This window comes from Chiloscyllium punctatum, chromosome 48 (assembly GCF_047496795.1).
Source record: "Chiloscyllium punctatum isolate Juve2018m chromosome 48, sChiPun1.3, whole genome shotgun sequence".
NCBI classification, from domain to species: domain Eukaryota; kingdom Metazoa; phylum Chordata; class Chondrichthyes; order Orectolobiformes; family Hemiscylliidae; genus Chiloscyllium; species Chiloscyllium punctatum.
This window is the reverse complement of record NC_092786.1, coordinates 47,299,215-47,324,763: the sequence shown is the minus strand read 5'-3', so window position 1 is coordinate 47,324,763 and position 25,549 is coordinate 47,299,215. Positions and strand designations below refer to the sequence as shown.

General features: G+C 41.7%; 1 protein-coding gene across 1 annotated transcript in view; it reads left to right on the top strand.

Annotated features, from left to right (window-relative positions):
* The window catches only part of LOC140468981 (NT-3 growth factor receptor-like), a 758,188-nt gene that overhangs the window by 572,999 nt on the left and 159,640 nt on the right, over positions 1 to 25,549 (top strand). Inside the window, exon 12 of the mRNA XM_072565139.1 lies at positions 621 to 812. Coding sequence (XP_072421240.1) covers positions 621 to 812 — 192 coding nt within the window. The remainder of the gene's footprint in view (positions 1 to 620; positions 813 to 25,549) is intronic.

Here is a 25,549-nt window from a genome sequence, read left to right as displayed (position 1 = left end):
GGTTGTACTGCTATAACACATGTTTCGTCAGCGTGAATTGGCTGTAACATAATTGGCAGATTGTGAACATTGTTTGGATAACATGAACTTTCTACTGAATGGGTATAGCAATTTTCTATAGTGATCTTGTACAGTACTATTTTCTATTGTGGTTTTCCATAGCGTGAATTTCTATAGTGCGAGTTTGCAGAGGAACACAACCATCACGTTATAGCAGAACGACCTGTATATCTGCCCCAGTGTATGTGTGTCCAATCCACGTGTAAGCCTCAGTGCATGTCAATCGAATAGGATGCAACATTCGAAAGAATAAAATAGTTATAGGAGTAAAATTAATTGGCAAATCACTCAATCCCCTGTCTTTGTATTTACCTGCCAGAAGTATTGTGTAAAAGTTATTGCAGTGAAAATATGGAGGAATCAAATCTCAGACACAGTACAGGGGAATGCCATCTCATTTTTTAAATATATTATTAAAAGTACATAGTTAGGTTTGGCATGTTAAGGTGAAGGTAGACTCAGCAGTGTAATGTCTTATGGCACAGAGTGGTCTAAAGTGATTAATCCTGGTGTAGTTTGCATGAGCAAACTTGATGTGTGTTTCCTTTTCTCTGTTACAGGGCCAGTAGCTGTGATCAGTGGTGAGGAAGATTCTGGAAGCCCACTCCACCACATCAACCATGGGATTATCACACCCTCATCCATGGATGTTGGACCAGACGCTGTCGTTATTGGGATGACCCGGATCCCAGTGATTGAAAATCCTCAGTATTTCCGTCAGGCTCACAGCCTCGGGAAATATCCAGAGACATGTAAGTACAATTGTATTTGTGTCATTAAAACAATGTGCATCATCTGCCATAATTACCTTTTGCTGTACAACACTCAATAATAAATAGCAGGTGCACGTGTGAACAGCAAAACACTGTAAAAACCATTTGGCAGTCAGTACCAAACCCTGCAAGGCACCGCCTTTTGCATGGAGAGTTTGGAATGGAGGTTGTAATCTGTCTCAGAAAGTGTTGATCAAGACTGATTTGACGTCTAGTCAGTCTCAACTTTGGAGAACAGCAGCAGATTGTTTCTTTGTCATGTTTATTACAAGCCAAGAAAACTGAACCACAACTTTCCAGAAAGTAACTGGGTGCATTCATGTGACTGCTGTTTGGCTAAATTTTTGTTAATTATGTGACAGTTTCTTTAGGGGGGCCTTCCAATTGCCAGAGAAATAATGTCAGTATAGATTGCCATCTTTCACAGTTTTGCTGTTAAAGGCCAGAGAAGGATGCACTGACTTCCTGGAGAATAAGATTTGGAAGTCCCACTATATTTCTAACTGATTTATGAAAAGACCCTTGTCAACATATGTGCCAGTGAACAGCACTCAGTAAGTTGGCAAGTCAATAAAGATGTGCACCTGAGAAAACAACCCTGAGTAGAGGCCAAAACCAAATGACTGTTGAATTCTTTTGTTACATCTGGAATATCCGATTTCTAGTAGCTTTTCAGGGGACATTTAGCAATGAAGATTTTGTTTCTCTGTGAATATTGAGATATTCTGTTTGACATACAATAGATAGTGACACCGAGTGTGAAGTGGGACATGAACATATTGTAACCTAACCTGCCTATATCAAATATTCCATCAATTATGAAGGAATAAGCTGAAATTCACTAAAGTGGATTTGTAGTGTTGGAGTTTTTTGTTAAAATACAAAATTGAGCTCTGCTTGTGTAAAATGTATAGGTAAATGTTTCTTCTTCCAAGATTTTGAAACTTTCCAGTATTTTGATGTGCACTATGAATCACTAGCCAAAGGAGCCAGATAGCAAACCACAACTAAGTTAACCATATACCTTGTTTATGACACAAATTTCTATAAAAAATGATTATTCCAGTAGGCATTTTATTTCGCAAGAAAGAAACACACAGAATCAGAAAATGTCAACAAAGCAGCGAGGGGCATGCCTGCCAAGCATTCACCCCACTGTGATCTCCATCACTTGCACAGTGCACAAGGTTCGATCATTTCCAATTTTATCATCATCGTTGGAGCTACTTTTCCTTTGAAGACTGCATCCGATAGTATCTATTTAGACAGCACATTTAAGTGACCAATCTCAATAATAGCACAAATTCTCACAAGCAATGGGCAAATACTAAGCTAGCCACAGCTTCTAAAAGCCATAACCTCTGCACATTAAAATGTTCTGAGCTAAGGATTGTACCAGCAACATTAAGCGAATACAGATTGAATCCTATGTACCAAAAGTAAGGGTCTACAAGAGCCTGACATTACACTTAAGCATCTGAATAACTATTTCCAACTGAAACCAGCCTGCAATAACATCAATATACAAATCCTTGGCACTTTCCAGGAGAAGTTATTGGGTTTTGCTGCTTTCCTATTCAGGTGGTGGACTGACGTGTAGTTGTAGAGAATGATGCACAGCCCCAGAGTTGCACTTTCAATGATGAGGAATGATTGTTGTGCACACTTGTGAACTTCAGAAAACATGGAGGAATCATTCAACAAACCCTGACTTTCATGATCATATCTGTCATCATGTGCGAGTGTAAATATGGAATTGATTCAATGGCCTCTCCTTCTAAAACAGTAAGCAACTAGGAACATAGGAAGGGGAGTAGGCTATTTAGCCCTTTGACCTGTTCCACCATTCAATGAGATCACGACCGATCTGTAGCCAAACTAACTCCCTAATACCTACCTTTGGCTGACAACCTTTAAAACCTTGGCTTAACAAAAACAATCTATTTTAGGTTCAAAATTAACAACTGATCCAACATCCACTAATGTTTGTGGAAGAGAGTTCTATCACCCTTTGTGTATGGAAGTTCTTCCTAACATCTTCCTTAAGTGTGAATGGTCTGGCAATAATTCTCAAACTGTGCTCTCTCATCCTAAATCCCCAGCCAGTGGAAATAATTTATCTTTATCCATCATGATTTTTCCTGTTAATATCTTGAAGACTTTGATCAGATCACCTTTAACCTAAATTCTAGAGAAAACGGGTCTAATTTGTGTAATCTCTCCTCCTGGCTTAAACCCTGAAGTCCAGGTATTATTTTTGTAAACCTACATTGTACTCCTTCAAAAGTCAATGTGTCCTTCCTAAGGTGTGGTGCCCAGGTCTGCCCACAGTACTCCAAGTGAGGTCTAACCAGGATTTTGTGTAACTGTAGCATTACTTCTGCATCCCTTGTACTCCAGCCCTCTTGATATAAACGCCAGCATTTCATTAGCTTTCTTGATTATTTTCTGCACCTATTTATAACATTTTAAAGATCTATGTACCTGAACCCCAAGACTATTTGGACAGCTACCTTATTTAACTTTATGCCATCTAGAAAGTACCCTTATCTATCCTTTTTCAGTCCAAAATGAATAACCTCACACTTGCTTACATTGAACTCCATCTGCCACAGTCTTGTAATTTCATGCTACCATCTACACTGTCTATAATGCTGCTTAACTTGGTATCACCCATACATTTGGAGATATAACTTTCTATGCCATTATTCAAGAAATGAATGAATAATATGAATAACTGAGGCCCCAAAACAGACCCACATGGGAAACCATCATCACAATTTTGAATGCTGCAGTTGTGGATAACTCACTATCCTTAGCTGATGTAGTAATAAAACTTAGAACATAGAACATAGTACATTACAGCGCAGTACAGGCCCTTCAGCCCTCGATGTTGCGCCGACCTGTGGAACCAATCTGAAGCCCATCTAACCTACACTTCTCGTCCATATGCCCATCCATTTAAATGCCCTTACAGTTGGCAAGTCTACTACTGTTGCAGGCAGTATGTTCTACGCCCCTACTACTCTCTGAGTAAAGAAATTACCTCTGACATCTGTCCGATATCTATCACCCCTCAATTTAAAGCTACATCCCCTCATGCTAGCCATTGCCTATCCAAGGAAAAAGGCTCTCACTGTCCAATCTATTTAACCCTCTAATTATCTTATATGTCTCAATTAAGTCACCGCTCAACCTTCTTCTCTCTAATGAAAACACCCTCAAGTCCCTCAGCCTTTCTTCGTAAGACCTTGCCTCCATACCAGGCATTGTCCTAGTAAATCTCCTCTCAACCCTTTCTAAAGCTTCCACATTCTTCCTATAATGTGGTGACCAGAACAGTACACAGTACTCCGAATGTGGCCACACGAGAGTTTTGTATAGCTGCAGCATGACCTCATGGTCCCGAAACTCAATCCCTCTACCAATAAAAGCTAACACACTGAATGCCTTCTTAACAATCCTATCAACCTGGTTGGCAACTTTCAAGGATCTATACACCTGGACACCAAGATCTCTCTGCTCATCTACGTTACCAAGAATCTTACCATTAGCCCAGTACTCTGCATTCCTGTTACTCCTTCCAAAGTGAATCACCTCACACTTTTCCACATTTTTCTCCATTTGCCACATCTCAACCCAGTTCTATAGCTTATCAATGCCTCTCTGTAACCTACAACATCCTTCGTCACTATCCACAAGTCTACTGACCTTAGTGTCATCCGCAAATTTACTAATCCATCCTTCTATGCCCTCATCCAGGTCATTTATAAAAATGACAACAAACAGTGGATCCAAAACAGATCTTTGTGGCAACCAACAAATCACTAAGCTCCAGGATGATTATTTCCCATCAACCATCATCCTCTGTCTTCTTTCAGCTGGCCAATTTCTGATCCAAATCACTAAATCACCCTTATACCCATGTTTCTGTATTATGTACAACAGCCTACTGGGGGATCCTTATCAAATGCCTTATTGAAATCCATATACACCACATCCACTGCTTTATCCTCATCTATCTGTTTTGTCACCTTCTCAAAGAACTCAATAAGGCATGACCTACCCTTCACAAAACTGCGTTGACTATCCCTAATCAACTTTTTCCTTTCTAGATTATTATAAATCCTGTTCTTATAACCTTTTTCCTATACTTTATCCACAATCAAAGTAAAGCTCACAGGTCTATAATTTCCAGGGTTGTCTGTCCTCCCCTTCTCGAACAAGGGAACAACATTTGTTATCCTCCAATCTTCTGGCACTATTCCTGTTTACAATGATGATATGAAGATGAAAGCCATAGGCTCGGCAATCTCCTCTCTGACTTCCCAGAGAATCTGAGGGTAAATCCCATCAGGCCCAGGGGACTTATCTATTTTTACACTTTCCAGAATTGTTAATACCTCCTCCTTATGCACCTCAATCCCATCTAGTCTAGTAGTCTGTATCTCAGTATTCTCCACGACCACATTGCCTTTTTCTAGTGTGAATACTGATGAAAAGTATTCATTTAGTGCTTCCCCTATCTCCAATGACTCCAAACACAACTTCCCACTGCTATGTTTGACTGGCCCTAATCTTACTCTAGTTGTTCTTTTATTCCCAATATACCTGTAGAAAGCCTTTGGGTTTTCCTTGATCCTATCCGCCAACTACTTCCTATGTCCCCTCCTGGCTCTTCTTAGTCTCTCTTTTGGTCTTTCCTGGCTAACTTGTAACTCTCAAGCACCCTAAATGAGGCATCGCATCTCATTGTAACATAAGCCTTCTCCTTCCTCTTGACAAGAGATTCAATTTCCTTATGACTCCCGCCCTCAACAATGTCCTCCTTGCCTGACTGGTACATACTTATCAAGGATCCACAGTAGCTGTTCCTTGAATAAGCTCCAATTTTCAACCGTGTCCATCCCCTGCAGTTTCCTTCCCCATGCATCCTAAATCTTGCCTAATCACATCGTAATTGCCTTTCCCCCAGTTATAAATTTTGCCCTGCGGTAACTTGCAGAAATAAGCTACTCACCCATTATGCTCATGTTAGTACTATCTCTTCACCTGGGACTGTCGACCTTTATCCAAATTCCTAATCTATTCCATGTAAGCTTCACATTATTCATTTTAAAATTCTTAACCAATCCCCTTTTAAATATTTTTATTGCCTTTCTCTTAAAATATTCCATGTACTACTAATCCACAATGTGATATAATTCTTAAAGTGATTGTCCTCAGTTTGGGCCACATTTCCCAAACAGTGAAAACAGCATTTCTCTACTAACACAAATCTATTCAGAATATTGGACATCTTGTTTTGATTTTTGCTGCATGTTTTGCATTTGAACAAAAAAAGTTCCAATTCTTGAAACTTTCCCTCAATAGCTGCATTTCCTCTTTTTAGCCGTCACTGTGGCCAATCTATCAGTTACTCCATTTTGTCCATGATAATGAGCTACTGCAATTTTCCAAAATGGTTTTCAACAGTACCTTGCTCACTTTTTTTTCTTCAATTTTGTCCTGCGTAATGTCCAAAATCTAAATTTATTCCAATTTTTAATTGCACTTCTAAAGATCTGTGTTTTTTTCATTCTATATCTCTGTCACTTTGCTTTAACTCTCACTATTTATCGCACATACCCCTTCTGTCATTCCAGAATTTATTACTTCACTGCTGCCCTAAATTAGGGATGTTTACAACATAGACAGAAACCATTCAGTCCACCATGACTTTCCTGTGTCTGACCTTTCATCTGATCACATTCCTCTGTGCTTTCCTGACTTTTTTTTTGCTCAGGCTTTTTCCACTTCCTGTTTAAACATATTAATCAATTCTTCTTTATCTACTATTTCCACTCAGATATTCCATCTCGGAATGGTTTTCTCCCCTTACCATGTCCAAACACCACACACTGTTGAATGCCTATCTATGCTTTTTTGCAACCTTCTGCATTATCCTTCACAATTTGATATCAGCAAGCATGCATATTCTTCCATTGGTGCCTACATCAAAAGTATTACTTGGAACGGAAAGCAAAAGCAATGCCAGAACTGATCCTGGAGCACAGCATGAGCCACCAGCCGATGCGCATCCATTTACCTGACCTCATTGCTTTTCATCTTGCTATCCATGCAGCGCATTCTCTTTGTTATTATGTCCTTGAAGTTCCAGAGCACATCTCTCCTTTGGAACGCTTTCAATTACTTTCCGAAAACCATCTGTTGGATATTCTTTGTTTATATGTCCTGTAATTTCCACAAAGCAAACAAATTAATTAGTTAAATGTGATCCTTGTTCTACAAATTAATGTTGACAGTCCTCAATCAGTCCATTTCTCTCCACAATATATTAAAAATACATTACAAAGACTGCACAGAATCTTAGATAGATGAGACATGTAGATGGCATGTCGTTAGTTGGCAGGGTAAGGAAATTTCACCCCGACTAGCCGTAAAATGGAAAAGTTACTACAAAGCAATGAGAGGATTGATCTGGTCACTGGATCAATCTGTCTGAAAATAATACAATGAATGGAATTCCCCGATAATGGCTTGATCAGGAGAAACTAAAAGATGCTTTTTGTATTCTTGATTGCTTTGAGGAACTTGAGCATTGAGGTTTGTAACAAGATCCAACCCCTGACTCTAGCAACATTGCATTGCTGATAATGTGAGATCCTCCAAATTAATCAGGTGATCAACATACTGTATCTTGAGAGACTTGGTGAAAAGTCTCCTAAACTCCTGGTGGTGAACCAGACGGTGTCAGTAGTTCTCTGTGTCAGCTGATCAATGTAACAAGGTCCCAGAGTATGAGAGTGATTGGGTCATGTTTGAAAGGTGACTATACTGTCTTGCTTTATAGGCAACTAGAGAGAAGATTGTGCTGAATTCCTGGGGGGATGGTTAATATATGAGCTACCTAATGTCTGGAACACGTTCCTCAGTAGTTAGAATTATGCAGAAAATTATTTGAATGGGTGCATCAGCCATTGAATGCAATCAAGTTTCACAAGTCACTTGGATTGTTAATTAACAATGTAAAGATGTCATCTTTCAGACATTATGAAGTCTCCGTGCTCTCTGCACACCAAGACTGATCACTTGTGTCACAGGTGCAAAGAGGCTAAACACCTGAAAATTATCAAAGCTGCATGAAGCGCATTCAGACCTTGCTTTGTCCTTCATCCTTGACTGATTAATTAGTAAGAACAGTGGCTTGCTGTTAACAGGAATTACAGTATTGAGCATATATTCTCCAGGCATCAAGATTCAATGATGATTTGGTATGTAAAGAAAACAATAGACGCTTTCAAATCTGCAACCTCAGCATCATGCTGGATGATAGACTTCTGTGGATTTTGAGTTATCCTTTACCCAACACCTGCAAACCTACAAAAGATTTTTGGCCTCTACTTAAATCATTCATTTTCAGTGAAAGGTCCATGCACCATTCCAAAAATACTTTGGATCATGAAAAGCACAGCTGAAAAATGTGTTGCTGGAAAAGCGCAGCAGGTCAGGCAGCATCCAAAGAGCAGGAGAATCGACGTTTCGGGCATAAGCCCTTCTACAGGAAAGTATCTGCAGTCCTCACTTTCTCCTCATGAAAAAGTCCAGGTCAGCTACTCAGTGCAAAAAATAGACACAAGCAAACAGGGTAAATTGTATCATGGAATCACAGAAGCATTACAGTGCAAAAAGAGGCCATTCAATCCATCATAACTGCATGTGCACTTCAAATAATCATCATTACCCACCACCAATTTTCTGCTTTTACCTCATGACATTGCACATTATGACAAAACATGCTGTAAATGTTAAGCAGAGGCCAGAGAGAGACAAATGTCTGATTTTTGCTCAGTTCTGGTTTCCAGACTGCTAGATTTCCAGGTGTGGGTACTGTACCTGTATACATGGAGCTTCTGAATTTAACCTTAGACTGCAGGATTATTAGGGGAAACCATTATTAAACCATCTCTCATTTGATAAGTTGGGGTTAGTAATTTTCTGTCAAGAGAAATATATCCCAAGTGTACTTTAATTTTCTAGGTGTTGATTTTAAGCTGTGATTACTGATCACTCAGCAAAAAAAAATTAGATTATTATGGATCAATTTATTAAAGTGTTATTGTTGGCTTTGAGCCAGTACAAAGCTGACAATAACCCCAGAGTCCTTCTTAATATTCGAGATGAGATTGTAAGTTGGGAGACTGCTGTCAGCAGAAAGGATATGGTCACCATTCTGCTACTTAGAAAGAACTCAATAAGTCTCTAAGTTTGCTCGCTGAGCTTGAAGATTTGTTTTCAGACATTTCATCACCATACTAGGTAACATCATCAGTGAGAGTCTCTGAGAATAAGAACTGGAAATGACATCACCCACTTTAAGAAACCAAGCCCTATAAATAGACAGGCGGGACATAGCACCAGTGCTTCATGAGAGACTCTCACTGATGATGGTACCTAGTATGGTGATGAAACATCTGAAAACAAACCTTCCAGCTCAGTGAGCTAACTTACACACTTATCATCAACCTGAGCTACAAGTCTTTTCAAAAATTGCAAACTGCAATAAGAATAAAAATAACAGTATAGGCACTGCAATGGACAGACCAACCAACCACAGTACTGCTGTGGTAGAAATAAACTGGGTAACAATGGCAGCACAGCTACTGCAGCGCTTAGAAGGACAGCAGGAGTATTGTAATAGACAGGAATAACTATACAATAACAAGAGGAAGTATATGGGCATGCAATGTTAGAGCTTACAGTCAGGGAATGAGTGGAAGTATTAGGCCTTGATGGTATATGGGGAATACTGAAGATATAGATTAATAGACATTTAGTAGACATCAGTGATAGTGGAGTAGTGTAGACTATTTAAAATTATTTTATGGGACATGAGTGTCACTGGCACACATTTGTTGTCCACCCCTAACTGCCCTCAAATTGCGTGGCCCTCTAGATCATTTTGGGGGCAGTTAAGAGTCAACCACATTGTTGTGGATCTAGAGTAACACATAGGCCAGGTAAGGATAACACATTCCCTTCCGTGAATGACATTCCCTGGGATTTTACAGCAATCAGAATCAGTGAGATGCGCTTTCAATTTCAAATGTATTAATAGAATTGAAATGCCACCAACAGCTGGGGTGAGATTTGAACCTGTGTCCCAGACCTCTGGTTTAGTAGTCCCAGAGGATTATCAATTTAGATCGAAGTTCAGTCATTCAGTGGAAGAACAGTAGTGAAAAATGAGTGGCCCAGTCCAGTTTGAATTGTTGATATTCCTTTATTGTAATTTTGAATAAGATATTGCTGCAATGTTAGCTTTTGATCTCAAGTGCCATTTATGTGGAATGAACTGTGCTCATACAAGTACAGGTAGAGAGTTTGCAGAGAATTATGATGCGAGTGAATAATTATGAGCTTTGTGTGCAGCATGCTGACAGACTGAAGATAACCTGGAAGATCGATGAGGTCCCAGCTTCACTCTCTCTGACCATGCTCTGATAACCTTTTATGTGAGTGACACTCAAGTCTCTCAGTCCGTGACTGTTCAACCTGGAAATGAGTACTGTCTTCATCTCCATTTTAATTCAGAGTTCAGCACAGCTCTGTGTTTAGAAGTGAACCTGACCTCCAATGAGGTCACGCCCTTTCATTTGTGTATCAAAAGAATTGCAAACAAAAACACAAAGTGATTTTAATTCATGCAAATTTTGTATTGTGCTGGCAGCCCCATTGTAAGCAGGAAGAAGTAAAATGGCACCTTTTCTATTTGACTGTATGTGAAGCAAACGCTTTATCTTTAATAGACAGAGACAATATCAAGATCCACGTGATCAGTGAGATGGAAGTGCAGGGGCAGGAATGTCCTTAAAACTGCAGGGGTTTCAGCACCGCTTCTGCCAACAATGTGGGAACATCTCTCAGGGATTTCCTGACCCATATAACCAACAGGCATTTCCTTTTAAGTCTGTGAGATTTAATTGCTACAACTAAGCATGCTCTGAGCACAATCTGTGGCTTCTTTCACTGTGATTGCTGAACTTTGTCATTTTTATTGTTTTGCTTACCATCAAAGCATAGTTTCTGAAGCATGGCAAACATACACTTTGTATTTTGATGTAAGTGGATTTCCTGTGGCAATGCTCATGTTGAGTTAGAAAAATATTACTCACCTATTTTTCTTTTCTCTACTGTCCCCCTGATTCCTCTCTCTGTGCCATCTTGAGGCAACATGGTAGATCAGTGGTTAGCACTACTGCCTCACAGCACCAGGGACCCAGGTTCGATTTCACCCTCGGGTGACCATCTGTGTGGAGTTTGGATATCACCCTGTGTCCCCGTGGGTTTCCTTTGGATGCTCTGGGTTCCTCCCACAGTCCAAAGATGTGCAGCTTGGGTAGAATGGCCATGCCAAATTGCCCATAACATCCAGGGATGTGTTGGCTAGGTGGATTAGCCATGGGAAGGGTGTGGGTCTGAATATGATGCGCTTTGGAGGGGCAGTGTGGACTCAATGCCTGTAGGGATTCAGTGATTTAAAATGCTGATACTGCATCCCAAAGATGCATAGGTTACTACGAAACAAATGCCAAGAGAGCCAATGTTTGATGTAGGGATCAGTTCACTATAAACACTGATTAAAGAGCAACATTAAATCTCCATGATAGGAATGTGAGAGATAAGGTAGCTCATTTATTTTTGCTGAGATGACCCAATTATTATCTATCAGAATAATCCCAGTTCCTGTCAAAGCTAATTGCAGAAAGATTCATCAAACCTCAACCCGGGGAATTCTGAACTTTTACATTGACTGGTAGCTTTGATTCTGGGTGACAAAAGCTGTTATCAAAAACTAGGTTAAAGAATTCACTCGGTCATTGTTTTAAATGAAGACGTACAGAAACAGAAAAATGTCCTCTGATTCATGTTGGCTTTAATATTACAATGTAACCTAAATAGATAACTAAATTGTGAGTTTGGTTTGCACAAAACCTTTAATTCTGATTACATTTGTAAGGTAGAAAGTTGCAATTCATTTCTGTCCAAAGATGTTTGATTTTTGATTTCTTCTCTGCAAAAGTAATTGTAGTTCCATTTGGTAAATTAATGCTGAGATACTGCTGAGAGTCGACAAGTGTGGCGCTGGAATTCCTGATGAAGGGCTTATGCCTGAAATGTCAACTGTCCTGATCCTTGGATGCTGCCTGACTTGTCGACTCTCAGCAGTATCTCAGCATTAATTTACCAAATGGAACTACAATTACTTTTGCAGAGAAGAAATCAAAAATCAAACATCTTTGGACAGAAATGAATTGCAACTTTCTACCTTACAAATGTAATCAGAATTAAAGGTTTTGTGCAAACTCCAAGGAGCAGGAGAATTCACATTTCGGGCATGAGCCCTTCTTCAGGAATTCCAGCATCACACTTGTTGACTCTCAGCATTAATTTACCAAATGACACTACAATTACTTTTGCAGTGAAGAAATCAAAAATCATACATATTTGGACAGAAATGAATTGCAACTTTCTACCTTACATATGTAATCAGAATTAGAATCTTCCTAAAGAAGGGCTCATGCCCGAAACGTCGATTCTCCTGCTCCTTGGATGCTACCTGACCTGCTGCGCTTTTCCAGCAACACACTTTCAGCTTCGATTCTACATCAGATCCCAATATTTCATGAGATCCTACATCAGGCCCTGTGATATGGGAATAGGTTTAGCCTCAGTCAGCTGGATCATTGGTTTATAGAGCAATGTGATGCCAATAGTGTTGAAGGACTCTCCTTCTCAACCCCTTCCCTCGTGTGAAGGCTAGTGGCCCTCAGCTTAAATCACTACCAGTCGCTTCACTTCTCTCTATAATGAGGGAGAAGCCTCTATGGTCTGGCTAAACGATGGTGCTAACAACAACCCTGTGGTATCAGGAATCACATTCCTGTCTTTATTTGAAGGTCAGGCCCCAGTATCCCATTAATGTGCTCATTATATCCCCATACCCCATGAGCTCACAATCCAATACCATATGAAATTCTGTAATCTGTGCTGATGTCCTGCAAGGTTCTACATTTTGACCCAGAATATGTTAGGAGAAAATGAGGACTGCAATGCTGAAGATCAGAGTCGAGAGTGTGGTGCTGGAAAAGCACAGCAGGTCAAGCAGCATCCAAGGAGCACCAGAATCGACTTTTCGAGCATCATTCCTGATGAAGGTCTTATGCCTGAAACGTCGATTCTCCTGCTCCTGGGATGCTGCCTGACCGGCTGTGCTTTTCCAGCACCACACTCTCGACTCTGTACTAAGATGTTGCCAAAATTAGCCAATATTAAACCTTTGATGACCTCACTTCTCGAAATATTTCTCCTTGATACCATCCAAGTCCATGGCATGGAACAATCTTGGCAATGTCACAGTTCAATGCAATCGGACATTTCAACTTGCAAGCTAAGGTCCCAAAGGTGACACCCCTTTAAATTTAATCCAGTGGGTAGCTAAACCTCACAGATGAGGTAGGTCCAGGCCTCTGTTGCCTTAATGGCTGATTTACCTAATCTGAGTTACAATGTCACAGCTAACTCCATTAGCTCTGGAGTGGGTGGTCAAGATCAAAATAGCGTCACTAAGATCACTGGCCAGAATGAAGATGATTTAGTATTTCAGATGCCAGTTACCACCAGGAGGACAGGCCAGTATAAATGGCTGGATTTAGGGCTGTTGTGGTGTAGTGGTATTGTCCTTACTTCTAAGCCAGGAGGTCTGGGATCCTGAGGTGTATACTGACATCTCTGCACAGTTGAGTAGAAATATATGTCAAATAGTAATGCAATTATTGTAAAAATGTCTAAGGCTCCTGTGACACAACAGTAGTATCCCTACCTCAGAACCAGAAGACCTGGGTTGCAGTCCCACCTGCTCCAGGGGTATATCTCAGCATCTTTGAAAAAATGAGAAAATATCCAAACTGACTGGAATTGACTGCAAATTGTGTAACTACCCTCACTCACATCAGTTCCTGGGGGAAAAGAAATCTTACTTTTATTGAGAGATCTCACTGTAGTTTCAGTCCTGAGTCCTATTTGCTTTTGGAGAGTCCTCCTAAATAGACGTTGTAGATTGTTGTCGTGGACTATTTAATTCAATGTTACTTGCTTTACATGTAGCCATCAGTGCCAATCCATTTCAACACAGTGCAACTCCTTATGCAACTTTAAAAAAAAATGTAAAAACGTCAGCTGGGTTTGTTTACCAATTGGTGATTCCAATCAGAGGAGCTAATGACTGTGGGGACAGGACCAGACTCCCACAGTTAAATAACTCACCATCTAGAGATACATAGATTACTTCATTGACGTAACGAAATGTCGTGTGGGCCTCTCACAGTAGACCTTCTCCAGGATGGAAAGATGAAAATTAGCTCGGCCAAAGAATTAAGGTAGGAGAAAGTGAGGACAGCAGATGCTGGAGATCAGAGTCAAGAATGTGGGGCTGGAAAAGCACGGCAGGTCAGGCAGTGTCCGAGGAGCAGGAGAATCAATGTTTCGGGCATAAGCCCTTAATTAGGAACAAGGTCAGGATTGAGCTTATTCCTGATGAAGAGCTTATGCTCGAAACCTCAGTTCTCCTGCTACTTAGATGCTGCCTGACTGGCTTTGCTTTTCCAGCACCACACTCAGTGAGTTCTACAATTCTCCGCCGCAAACAGTGCGATATTGTGTCAATCACGGTCAATCTTTCATGATCCCCTCCATCACAATCTAATATCCTCGAACAGCGTGAGTGAAATATCAGCATATCATTGGACAGCATCAGGGAAAATGGTGTAATTATAATTCTCTTTCAAGCCTGTGATATAATTTCCGGTCTCCGTTGGCTTTATTAATTTTCACTGGGCCTCAGTGCCCTAGGCCAGAAAACAGAGAAGTCGACCGGGCTGCTGAAGCACATGCACGTAACCACCAGCTACTGGCATGATTCGGTTCCATCGCAAAGTCCCACAGTTAAGCACCTATTGCCGAACCTGTCTCCGTCACAAACCTAAATTAGTACAAATCTAAAAATTCGGTTTCATCATTGATAAATAAGTGACTGAACTTATACATTATAAATCATATAAATTTTTAATGCCTGAGGATGCAGATGATTTATAATACATAACTCCTTGTCAAGATTCACAGGTTAATAAATAAGTTACAGGAACCATGTATTAAACATACCATTCATGTCTGCCTACCTGTGTTATGAATGATTTATGATACATAACTCAAGGCACTTGCTTATTGAGGTAAAATTGCTGTATGTGTGAAGTTTAATGGTGGTAATATATTAGTGTGGATAGGTGTGGAGTGGTTGCCAGTCCTCATGTGGAATAGCATTTTGTCATCTTTTAGTTAAAAAAAGCTCTTCCCTGAGAAATCAGACCATAGATAGAGTGCACTTGCAGAGTTATAAATCTGTTTGTTGGCTTAACAATAATGTGACCAGGGCATGCTTCATCTCAATGCTTATTCCCTGAACACTCTTATCTGATGTTGGGCATTGATTCTAAGTTGCAAAGGTTACTAAGTCCCTGGAATGCTGGATTGTCCCATAAAGTGCAAACACCACTCTGATCAATTTTCAGGTATAGATGTCATCCAGTATACTGTTAAGTTATGTGCAGCAGGGGCAAGGTCAATTAGATCAATTGACGGAGATAGAAAGAGTGTGGTGCAGAGTAAAGCCAACAGCCCAGGTTCAATCCCTGTACTGGCTGTGGTCGCTCTTGGAGATGCTGCCTCCTCACCTTTCCCCATACTTGTGGACTGATTACCCTCAAGCTATACATGACCAGTTAGTCTCTCTCTAAAAGAGAGAGGAGCTATATAACCTGCTGTGTAGAGCAGAAGGGTTTTCTCTCCACTGAGTTAGCCCGTTTCATTCAGGACAGCAGGAGAGGCCACACATTTGGCCTCAACATCCTTGGGCCGAGGGAGGGGAGTATAAATTCTCCTGACTTCTCATTGCTGCCTGGTGACTCCTGATAAGACGGTGAACGGGAGGTTGGTGAGGATGTGATCAAGCTGGTCTGTATCACCCCCTTGTGTTCCAACATCCCACTGACCATCACTGCCTGTCATCACACATGAGGAATGGCGACTGTAGGGAGAAGCTACAAGGCAGTCAGAAGCCAGGGGATGGAGCACAGCCACCCATAGCACTTTCAAAGGGAAGGAAAGGCCATTAAATATAACCCAATCTTAAAGTAACATTTTACCAGATTACGTTGCTGAGTTAATTATGTCGTAATTTCTATTCCCTGTGGCTGATTCAATTATATTGAAACAGGCTGCTATGTGCAGTTCAGATAATTGCATCTTAACACCTCTCTCATTAAATTTGCTTTGGCAGTCAGTAATAATGATGGGGAACAGAATAAGTAAATTATTCAGATTTTAAGTTTTTATTTTGACTATTCCCCAAGTCAGATTTATCTAAAATTCTGATCTGAATTTTTATTCATACTCATATACAAATGATTGCTGCGTAGATAAAGATTTTTAGCTTGTATCAGGCTCATTGTGGAATCAATTACAGAAAGACTGTAGTGGTTAGCTTTTACCAATTTCACTAAAGGTGAACCTTTGATTTGATCATTCATTTGATTATTGATTAAAAACAATCACTCGTCTAAAGTATTAGTCCAGTATAAAATGTGCAGTGATTTTTGGTCTCTCCCCACATTCTATCTGCTGGGTTTGTGTGCCCAATCTCAGAGAGTGTCCCCTGTACCACAGGTAAAATCATCAACTTCCATCAAGTCAGTGAAAGTGCAGTAGTTTCCATTCACATACTTCATCTTCCAGTCAAACAAGTGGTGGATAGAATTCAGGACATAGAGGTGATTGATTTTGATAAGGTGAGCACAGAGTGGAAAAAATACTTCAATCTCAGGAGCCAAACAGCCTTCCCTCGACTCTTGACCTGACCCGCCCCTTCCCACCCCCAATTTCCCTGTTCTCAACCCAGTTTCTCCCACCCACCCCAACCTACTCTCAATTTGCACCACTATCCTGGCCCCTTACCACCTTGAGCACTGGCACCTTATCTACCTGGCACCCTACACCCCCAGTTCCCCTGACCCAATGGTATTAGACACCCCAGGCCCACTACACCCTACCCATTTGGCACCTTACCCAACTGGCACTCTATTAATATGATAACCTACCATCCCTCTCTCCCCCCTTTTGCCAACCTAACCTCACACTTACTTTGTGCTTTTCAAATTTATTTGTGGGATGTGGGCATCGCTGACTGGGCCAGCATTTATTGCCCATCACTAGTTGCCCCTTGAGAAGGTGGTGGTGAGCTGCCTTGTTGAACTGCTGCAATCCACCTGCTGTGGGTTGACCCACAATGCAATTAAGGAGGGGATTCTAGAATTCTGACCCAGCGGCAGTGAGGGAACGACGAGACATTTCCTATTAATTACCATTTGACAGCATCCATGAAAGCAGCTGCCTGTGGTTCCGGGTCTTTTCAATTCCAGAATAGGGCAGCAGACTGCTCTGAACTTGGGACATGGTATGCCTTACCTAACCACTCTGCATTGGTTAGTGTGGAAGTACAGCTCCACATTTCTAAAGAAATCCTGATCAGAATCTCATGTCAGAAATCCAGAGATTTCTGCCTTGTGCCATTCTTAGGAAAATCCAGCCCATTTATTCACCCTTAACTGAACTATTACATCCACTTCTGGCTGCCTCCCTTTCAGAAAGATTAGGAAAGATCAGTCTGGAGGTGAGGAACGTCCCGTCCAGCGAGAGATCGGAAGTGTTGAGACTGTTTTCCCCGGCAAAGAGAAGGCTAAGAGGAGTTTTGATAAACATTTTCAAAATCATGAAAGTTCATCTGGACAGCATTGATTGGGAAAAGCCACTCCCAACCGTGCCGGATCAGGAATGAGAGGCCAGTGGTTTGCAATCATTAGCCGAAGCAGCAATGGGGGCCTGAAGGAAACCTTCCTCACAAAGCATGCGGAGAAAGTGAGGACTGCAGATGCTGGAGATCAGAGTCGAGAGTGTGGTGCTGGAAAAACACAGTCGGTCAGGCAGCATCCAAGGAGCAGGAGAATCGACGTTTCAGGCATAATCCCTTCATCAGGAGAAGGGTTTATGCCTGAAATGTCGATTCTCCTGCTCCCCAGATGCGGCCTGACCTGCTGTGCTTTTCCAGCATCTGCAGTGCGCTGCCTGAGAGTGCATTGGAGATGGGATCAATCAAGGCTTTGTTGATTTTGGAAGGTCACACAGCTATAATTACCTCATATGGACAGTTGACAACTTGCAGCAATTTTTGAATAGTTTGTTGAAAGCACCAGTAATAGAATCATAGAATCCTGACAAGCAGACCATTCGGCCCATCGAGTCCACATCAAACCGCCAAAGAGCATCCCATCCAGACCCACCACCTCCTACCCTAACCCTGCATTTTCCATGGCTAATCCACCTAGCCAGCACATCTCCAGGTGCTACAGAGCAACTTAACACAGCCAATCGACCTAACCTGCACATCTTTGGACTGTGGGACAAAACCGGAGCACCCGGAGGAAACCCACACAGACTTGGGGAGAATGTGCAAACTTCACACAGACATTCACCCGTGGGTGGAATCAAACCAAGATCCCTGGTGCTGTGATGTAGCAGCGCTAACCACTGAGCCACTCAAGATATGATACATCAGTAAATTAGGCAAAGGAAGGAAATATATGACCCATGGCAGATGAGAATATTTATCAATCACAAAGCCATTCTACAGAAGGGATAAGTAAAGGCAGGAGACCTCTACAGTTGTAAAATGACTTGTAGTCTTTGGTAGTGATCTTTAATAGTCTTTCTTATTCCCGCGGATTGACATAGCAGAAATCCTGGTCTTCTCCCAAAAGGATGGCAGCTTGTTCCTCTGGATCCTCTCAGTTTTAACTGTCTCTCTCCACAATCCCTATTTATACCTTATTTAGGGCTGGCCATTTATTGCAGTCTAAATCCTCTCAGTCAATAATAGCAAGATAACCTTTGTTTACCTACCTGTCTCCATCTATAAGCTTGTTTTTGTTCCTTTCAAGAACAAAACATCTTGTTTTTCAAAACCCTGCATTAATACTCGAGTTACGTCGTGCCCAATAAATCTTTGACGTAAGTGATTCTTCTAACCTTTCCTTTGTTTTCATGTACTCCAGATCTGTTTCTATTTGGGGAAGGCTAGTTACTGCTGTAACACTCAGCTCACACAGAAAATACCAAATGTGAAAGGATGAAAGAATCTCAGTTTTAAAGAGCACCCCAATTTCCATCAGCATTCACGTTGGAATCAGATTATTTTCTGAAAGCAAAGAATGGGCAGGTGTTATAGGAAGAGGATGGAGGAATAGCTCTAGACACCCTCCTCGTATGGAGAGTCGGGGAAGACATGATGGGCTGAATGGCCTCTTCCTTTGCTGAAACCATTTTGTGATTCATAAGATTACTGCAACTTCAAGCCTCACCAAAACCTCCATTTCGTTCTTCTCAACTTCCATCTAAGGTCTGAGATTGCTTCAAGACTCCCTAGCTCATCTGATTCAGTTTTGTTGCAGTGTCTTCTCTTTCGCTCCTAGCGATTGTGATTAAAAGTAGACGATTCCACACAAGAAATACCATGTGCAGCTAGAGGCAGTATTCTTGTGAAAGAACTTCCCATAGAAGATTAATAAATTGTCTCCTGGGGTGACAGGTTAACTTGTTCATGGTTTATGGAAAGAGTAAGTTTGATCACTGAGCCATAATTAACAGGAGTGGATTGAACACAATTGACCCGAGTAAGTTGAGTTAGAGCAGTGAGCAAAAACGTGGATGTCACAGAAACAAAGGATAAGTCAGGCAATCATTACAGTAGGATTGGGTGACATTACAGAAGTTTTTTTCTGAATTTGAAGTGTTTTAATAATAAGCTGAATTCTATCTCTGTTTCTGAAGAAGATTGTATTTCATAAATATTAAACAAACATCAGCTCCCATTATCTCCAGTGCAGCTTTTAACATGATATTATGAGATTCATTCGTGAACTGCTATTAGCCCAGAAATATCTTCATCTCTACTTCTTATTAAATTCCTGCTTCACTGTCTTGAATAATCAGAATGTGTGGGATATCGCCTCCATAGCAGTGGCTGCTGTGCTAATTTCATCATTGTGAAAGCTTCATAATTCACAAGGCATTGCAGACATCTGTAAGCAGGAGCTTTCTCCCCTCCAGTGAAATAAAAGGAGTTACTGTTCTAACCTCCAAATTAAAGGGAATGACTATCATCAAAATATGCAAAACCAATAGAAATCTATTTTTCAGCTTTTTTAAATTAAACGTGGAACTTCATTCACTTATTCTACAGATGAGGTTTTACAATGTGACTGTTTGTGGCATCCAGCTGCTTTTTAGTAAGCTCATGGAGTGTTCAGTCTGGCTCCTGAAATTCAGATCTTGTACAACAAAGCAATACAAGGAAGAATCAATTTTTTAGATAATGTCCCCATTCTGATGAAAAGCATTTGACTGGAAGCATTAAGGATTAGATTCCCTACAGTGTGGAAACAGACCCTTTGGCCCAACAAGTCCACACTGACCCTCTAAAGAGCAACCCACCCAGACCCATTCCCCCCTGCACCGAACACTACGGGCAATTTAGCACGGCCAATTCACCAAATCTGCACATTTTTGTGACTGTGGAAGGAAACCGGAGCAAACCCACACAGACACAGAGAGAATGTGCAAACTCCACACAGACAGTTACCCGAGGCGGGAATTGAACCCAGATGCCTGGCGCTGTGAGGCAGCAGTACTAACCATTGAGCCACCATGCCAGCTGATCTTAACTCTGTATTCTTTCAGCCTGATTTGCTGAGCATTCACACAGTTTCTTGTTTTCACTTTTTGAAAGAAATTTCAGAAATATGCTTTATTCCTAAAAGATATCTTATGTATATCCATAGCCACAAACACAGATCAGTTCTGTACAATAGCATATCAAGGAAACATTGGAGTTTAACTCTATCCAAACAAGCCAAAGACCATGCTTACATACACTATACTATATTTACATGCATTTGAGGCACTAGAAGGGTTCAATAACTGAACAGACCCCTATCTAACTTCAACAGAAAGACCTCAGACTGTGACCTTTCTCCACTGTTTATGTTAGCCTGTGTCCTATCAACTCCACGAGATGAGCTTTAGTTTTGAATCTTGAGAATCTTCTAGTCTTTCTCCAGGGTCAGAGCAGTATGCCACCACTAAACACATCTTCCCCTCACTCCACCATCTGATCATTCCCTTTGGGACACCCTACTCCATTCTACAACCACCACCATCCCCCATCCCCATGGCACCTTCCCAGGTAACCACAGAAAGTGCAACACCTGCACCTTCACCTCCTCCCTGCTCACCATCCAAGGGCCAAAACAATCTTCTCAGGTGAAGCAGTATTTTACCTGTACCTCCTCCAATCTTGTATATTGTATTCGCTGCACCCAGTGTGGCCTACTTTACATTGGAGAAACCAAATGCAGACTTGGTGGCTGCTTTGTGGAACTCCTCTGGTCTATGCACAAGCAGGACCCCGAATTTCCCATAGCCAGTCAGCTTAACACAACGTCCTGCTCACTTGTCTGTCCTCGGCATGCTGCAATGTTCCAATGAGTCCCAGCGTAAACTGGAGGAACAACATCCCATCTTCAGACTAGGCACTTTACAGTCTTCTGGACTTAATATCGAGTTCAACACCTTCAGATTGTGAACCAACTCCTACTCTTTCCCTTTATTTTAGCTTTACTTGCTATGTTCTCTGTCACCATGTCCTCTCTCCCCTCCCCCCCCCCCACCCCAGTGGGACTGTCGATCGTTTCCAGGTAAAAACAATGACTGCAGATGCTGGAAACCAGATTCTGGATTAGTGGTACTGGAAGAGCACAGCAGTTCAGGCAGCATCCAAGGAGCTTCGAAATCGACGTTTCGGGCAAAAGCCCTTCATCAGGAAACCCTTTCCAGTCTGGCATTGTTCTGCTATTGTCACATTCCAATCACTTAATCTGAACTATCAACACTTTTGTTTCTCCCCCAGCACTCTACGTTCCACCAGCACCACACACCCCACCCTGTCCCCAACTATACCATAAATGCTGCCCCCTCCACACTTCACTTCAGCTCTACTGAAGAGTCATCTAGACTTCAGCAAAAATAAAACCTTTAAAGGGGCAGCAGGTTAGCTCAGTGGTCAGCACTGCTGCCTCACAATGCCAGGGACCTGCACTCAATCCCACCCTCGGGTGACTGTCTGTGTGGAGTTTGCACATTCTCCCCGTGTCTGCATGGGTTTCCTCTGGGTCGTCCAGCTTCCTTCCACAATCCAAAGACATGCAGGTTAGGCGAACTGGCCATGCTAAATTGCCCATAGTGTTCAGGGATATGTAGGTAAGGTGCATTAGTCAGGGGTAAATATAGAGTAATGGGGAATAGGTTTGGGTGGGATACTCTTTGGAGGATCAGTGTGGATTTGTTGGGCCAGGATGGTATTGGACCTCAAGAAAGAGACTTTGTGGAGTGCCTCCGAGATGGATTCTTAGAACAGCTGGTGCTGGAATCGACCAGGGAGAAGGCAATTCTGGATCTGGTATTGTGCAACGAACCAAAATTGGTCAGGGACCTCGAAGTGAAGGAACCATTGGGAAGTAGTGATCATAATACAATAAGCTTCAATCTGCAATTTGAGAGGGAGAAGGTACAATCGGAAGTGACAATATTTCTGTTGAATAAAGGGAACTATGGAGCTATGAGGGAGGAGCTGGCCAAAGTTCAATGATGCAATACCTTAGAAGGGATGACAGTGGAGGAACAATGGCAAATATTTCTGTGTGTAATGCAGAAGTTGCAGGATTATTCCATTCCAAAAGGGAAGAAAGATCCCAGGAGGAGGCAGGGGTGGCCGTGGCTGATGAGGGAAGTTGAGAAACATATAAAGTTAAAAGAGAAAAAGTATAACATAGCAAAGATAAGTGGGAAAACAGAGGACTGGGAAGCTTTTAAAGAACAACAGAGGATTACTAAGAAGGAAATACGCAGAGAAAAATGAGGTACGAAGGTAAACTGGCAAAAAATATAAAGGAGGATAGTAAAAGCTTTTTTAGGTATGTGAAAGGCAAAAAATGGTTAAGACTAAAATTGGGCCCTTGAAGACAGAAACAGGGGAATATATTATGGGGAACAAAGAAGTGGCAGAAGAATTGAATTGGTACTTCAGATCTGTGTTCACTGGGGAAGACACAAGCAATCTCCCTGAGGTAACAGTGGCTGAAGGACCTGAACTTAAGGGAATTTATATTTGCAGGAATTGGTTTTGGAGAGACTGTTAGGTCTGAAGGTTGATAAGTCCCCAGGGCCTGATGGACTACATCCCAGGGTACTGAAGGAGGTGGCTCGAGAAATCATGGATGCGTTGGTGATTATTTTCCAGGGTTCGATAGATTCAGGATCAGTTCCTGCGGATTGGAGGGTGGCTAATGTTGAACCACTTTTTAAGAAAGGTGGGAGAGAGAAAGCAGAAAATTATAGACCAGTTAGTCTGACCTCAGTGGTGGGAAAGATGCTGGAGTCTATTATAAAGGATGAAATTACGATACATCTGGATAGTAGTAACAGGATAGGTCAGAGTCAGCATGGATTTATGAAGGGGAAATCATGCTTGACTAATCTTCTGGAATTTTTTGAGGATGTAACTCTGAAGATGGATGAGGGAGATCCAGTAGATGTAGTGTACCTGGACTTTCAGAAAGCTTTTGATAAAGTCCCACATAGGAGGTTAGTGAGCAAAATTAGGGCGCATGGTATTGGGGGCAAAGTACTAACTTGGATTGAAAGTTGGTTGGCTGACAGGAAACAAAGAGTAGTGACAAACGGCTCCATTTTGGAATGGCAGGCAGTGACCAGTGGTGTACCGCAGGGATCAGTACTGCAGCTTTTTACAATATATATTAATGATATAGAAGGTGGTATTAGTAATAACATGAGCAAATTTGCTGATGATACTAAGCTGGGTGGCAGGGTGAAATGTGAGGAGGATGCTAGGAGATTACAGGGTGACCTGGACAGGTTAGGTGAGTGGTCAGATGCATGGCAGATGCAGTTTAATGTGGATAAATGTATAGTTATCCACTTTGGTGGCAAGAACAGGAAGGCAGATTACTACCTAAATGGAATCAATTTAGGTAAAGGGGTAGTACAAAGAGATCTGGGTGTTCTTGTACAGCAGTCAATGAAGGTAAGCATGCAGGTACAGCAGGTAGTGAAGAAGGCTAATAGGATGCTGGCCTTCATCACAAGAGGGATTGAGTATAGAAGCAAAGAGGTTCTTCTGCAGCTGTACAGGGCCCTGGTGAGACCACACCTGGAGTATTGTGTGCAGTTCTGGTCTCCAAATTTGAGGAAAGACATTCTGGCTATTGAGGGAGTGCAGCGTAGGTTCACGAGGTCAATTCCTGCAATGGCGGGACTACCTTACGCTAATAGACTGGAGCAACTGGGCTTGTATACCCTTGAGTTTAGTAGACTGAGAGGGGATCTGACTGAGACTCTGGAGGCAGGAAACATGTTTCCGCTGATGGGTGAGTCCCGAACCAGAGGACACAGCTTAAAAATACGGGGTAGACCATTTAGGACAGAGATGAGGAGAAACTTCTTCACCCAGAGAGTGGTGGCTGTGTGGAATGCTCTGCCCCAGAGGGTAGTGGAGGCCCAGCCTCTGGATTCATTTAAGAAAGAGTTGGATAAAGTTCTCAGGGATACTGGAATCAAGGGTTATGGAGATAAGGCAGGAACAGGATATTGATCAAGGATGATCAGCCATGATCATATTGAATGGTGGTGCAGGCTCGAAGGGCAGAATGGCTACTCCTGCACCTATTGTCTATTGTCAATTGTCAAATGGCCTGTTTCCACACTGCAAGGTTTCTATGATTCTAGACTTGAAACATTAGCTTGTCCTCTCTCCATGGATTCTGCGTGACCCACAGTGATCTGCAGCATTTGTTATTTACAGTTCAGATTCCAGTACCTGCGGTAATTTGCTCCTCCTTCAGAACAGCCTCTGCAGGGTATCCATTCATTCTACAGCCTTGTGTTCCTCCTGATGAGATTAGCCACTGTGCGGCGGATCACAGCACTCCCTCGAATCTTGTACTAGCTGTGCCAGGCCTGCACATTCTGTTGGGTTTGAATTCTGCTTCAAGGATCAAATTGCTCTGGCCTCTAGTTATTTCAACTATTTGTTTGTCCACACACAGGCTTAATTAATCCAACCAGTGAGCCTTACTTGTAAACAAACTCACATAATCAAACAGAAAACAACTAAATGAAGCAGACTGCTTTTTCCTTTCGGCAGATAATAGCAGGTCTACAGTGTGATATGGAATCCTGTCATTACTGTTGAGGTGGTTCCAATAATAAAATGAAGGATGAGTGAGGAATCAGGAACGATATTTTCACAGCAGTTGTTCATTTAATGCATCATCTGAGAGTTACAGATGCCAAACAGAATAAATGATACATAATAAATGAAAACATTCAACAAAATGCCATCTTCCCATGGGTCTTGGTGTTGGCTCCATGATGCCATTCATTGATGAAGTGTTTGATAACCCAAACAGTACAGG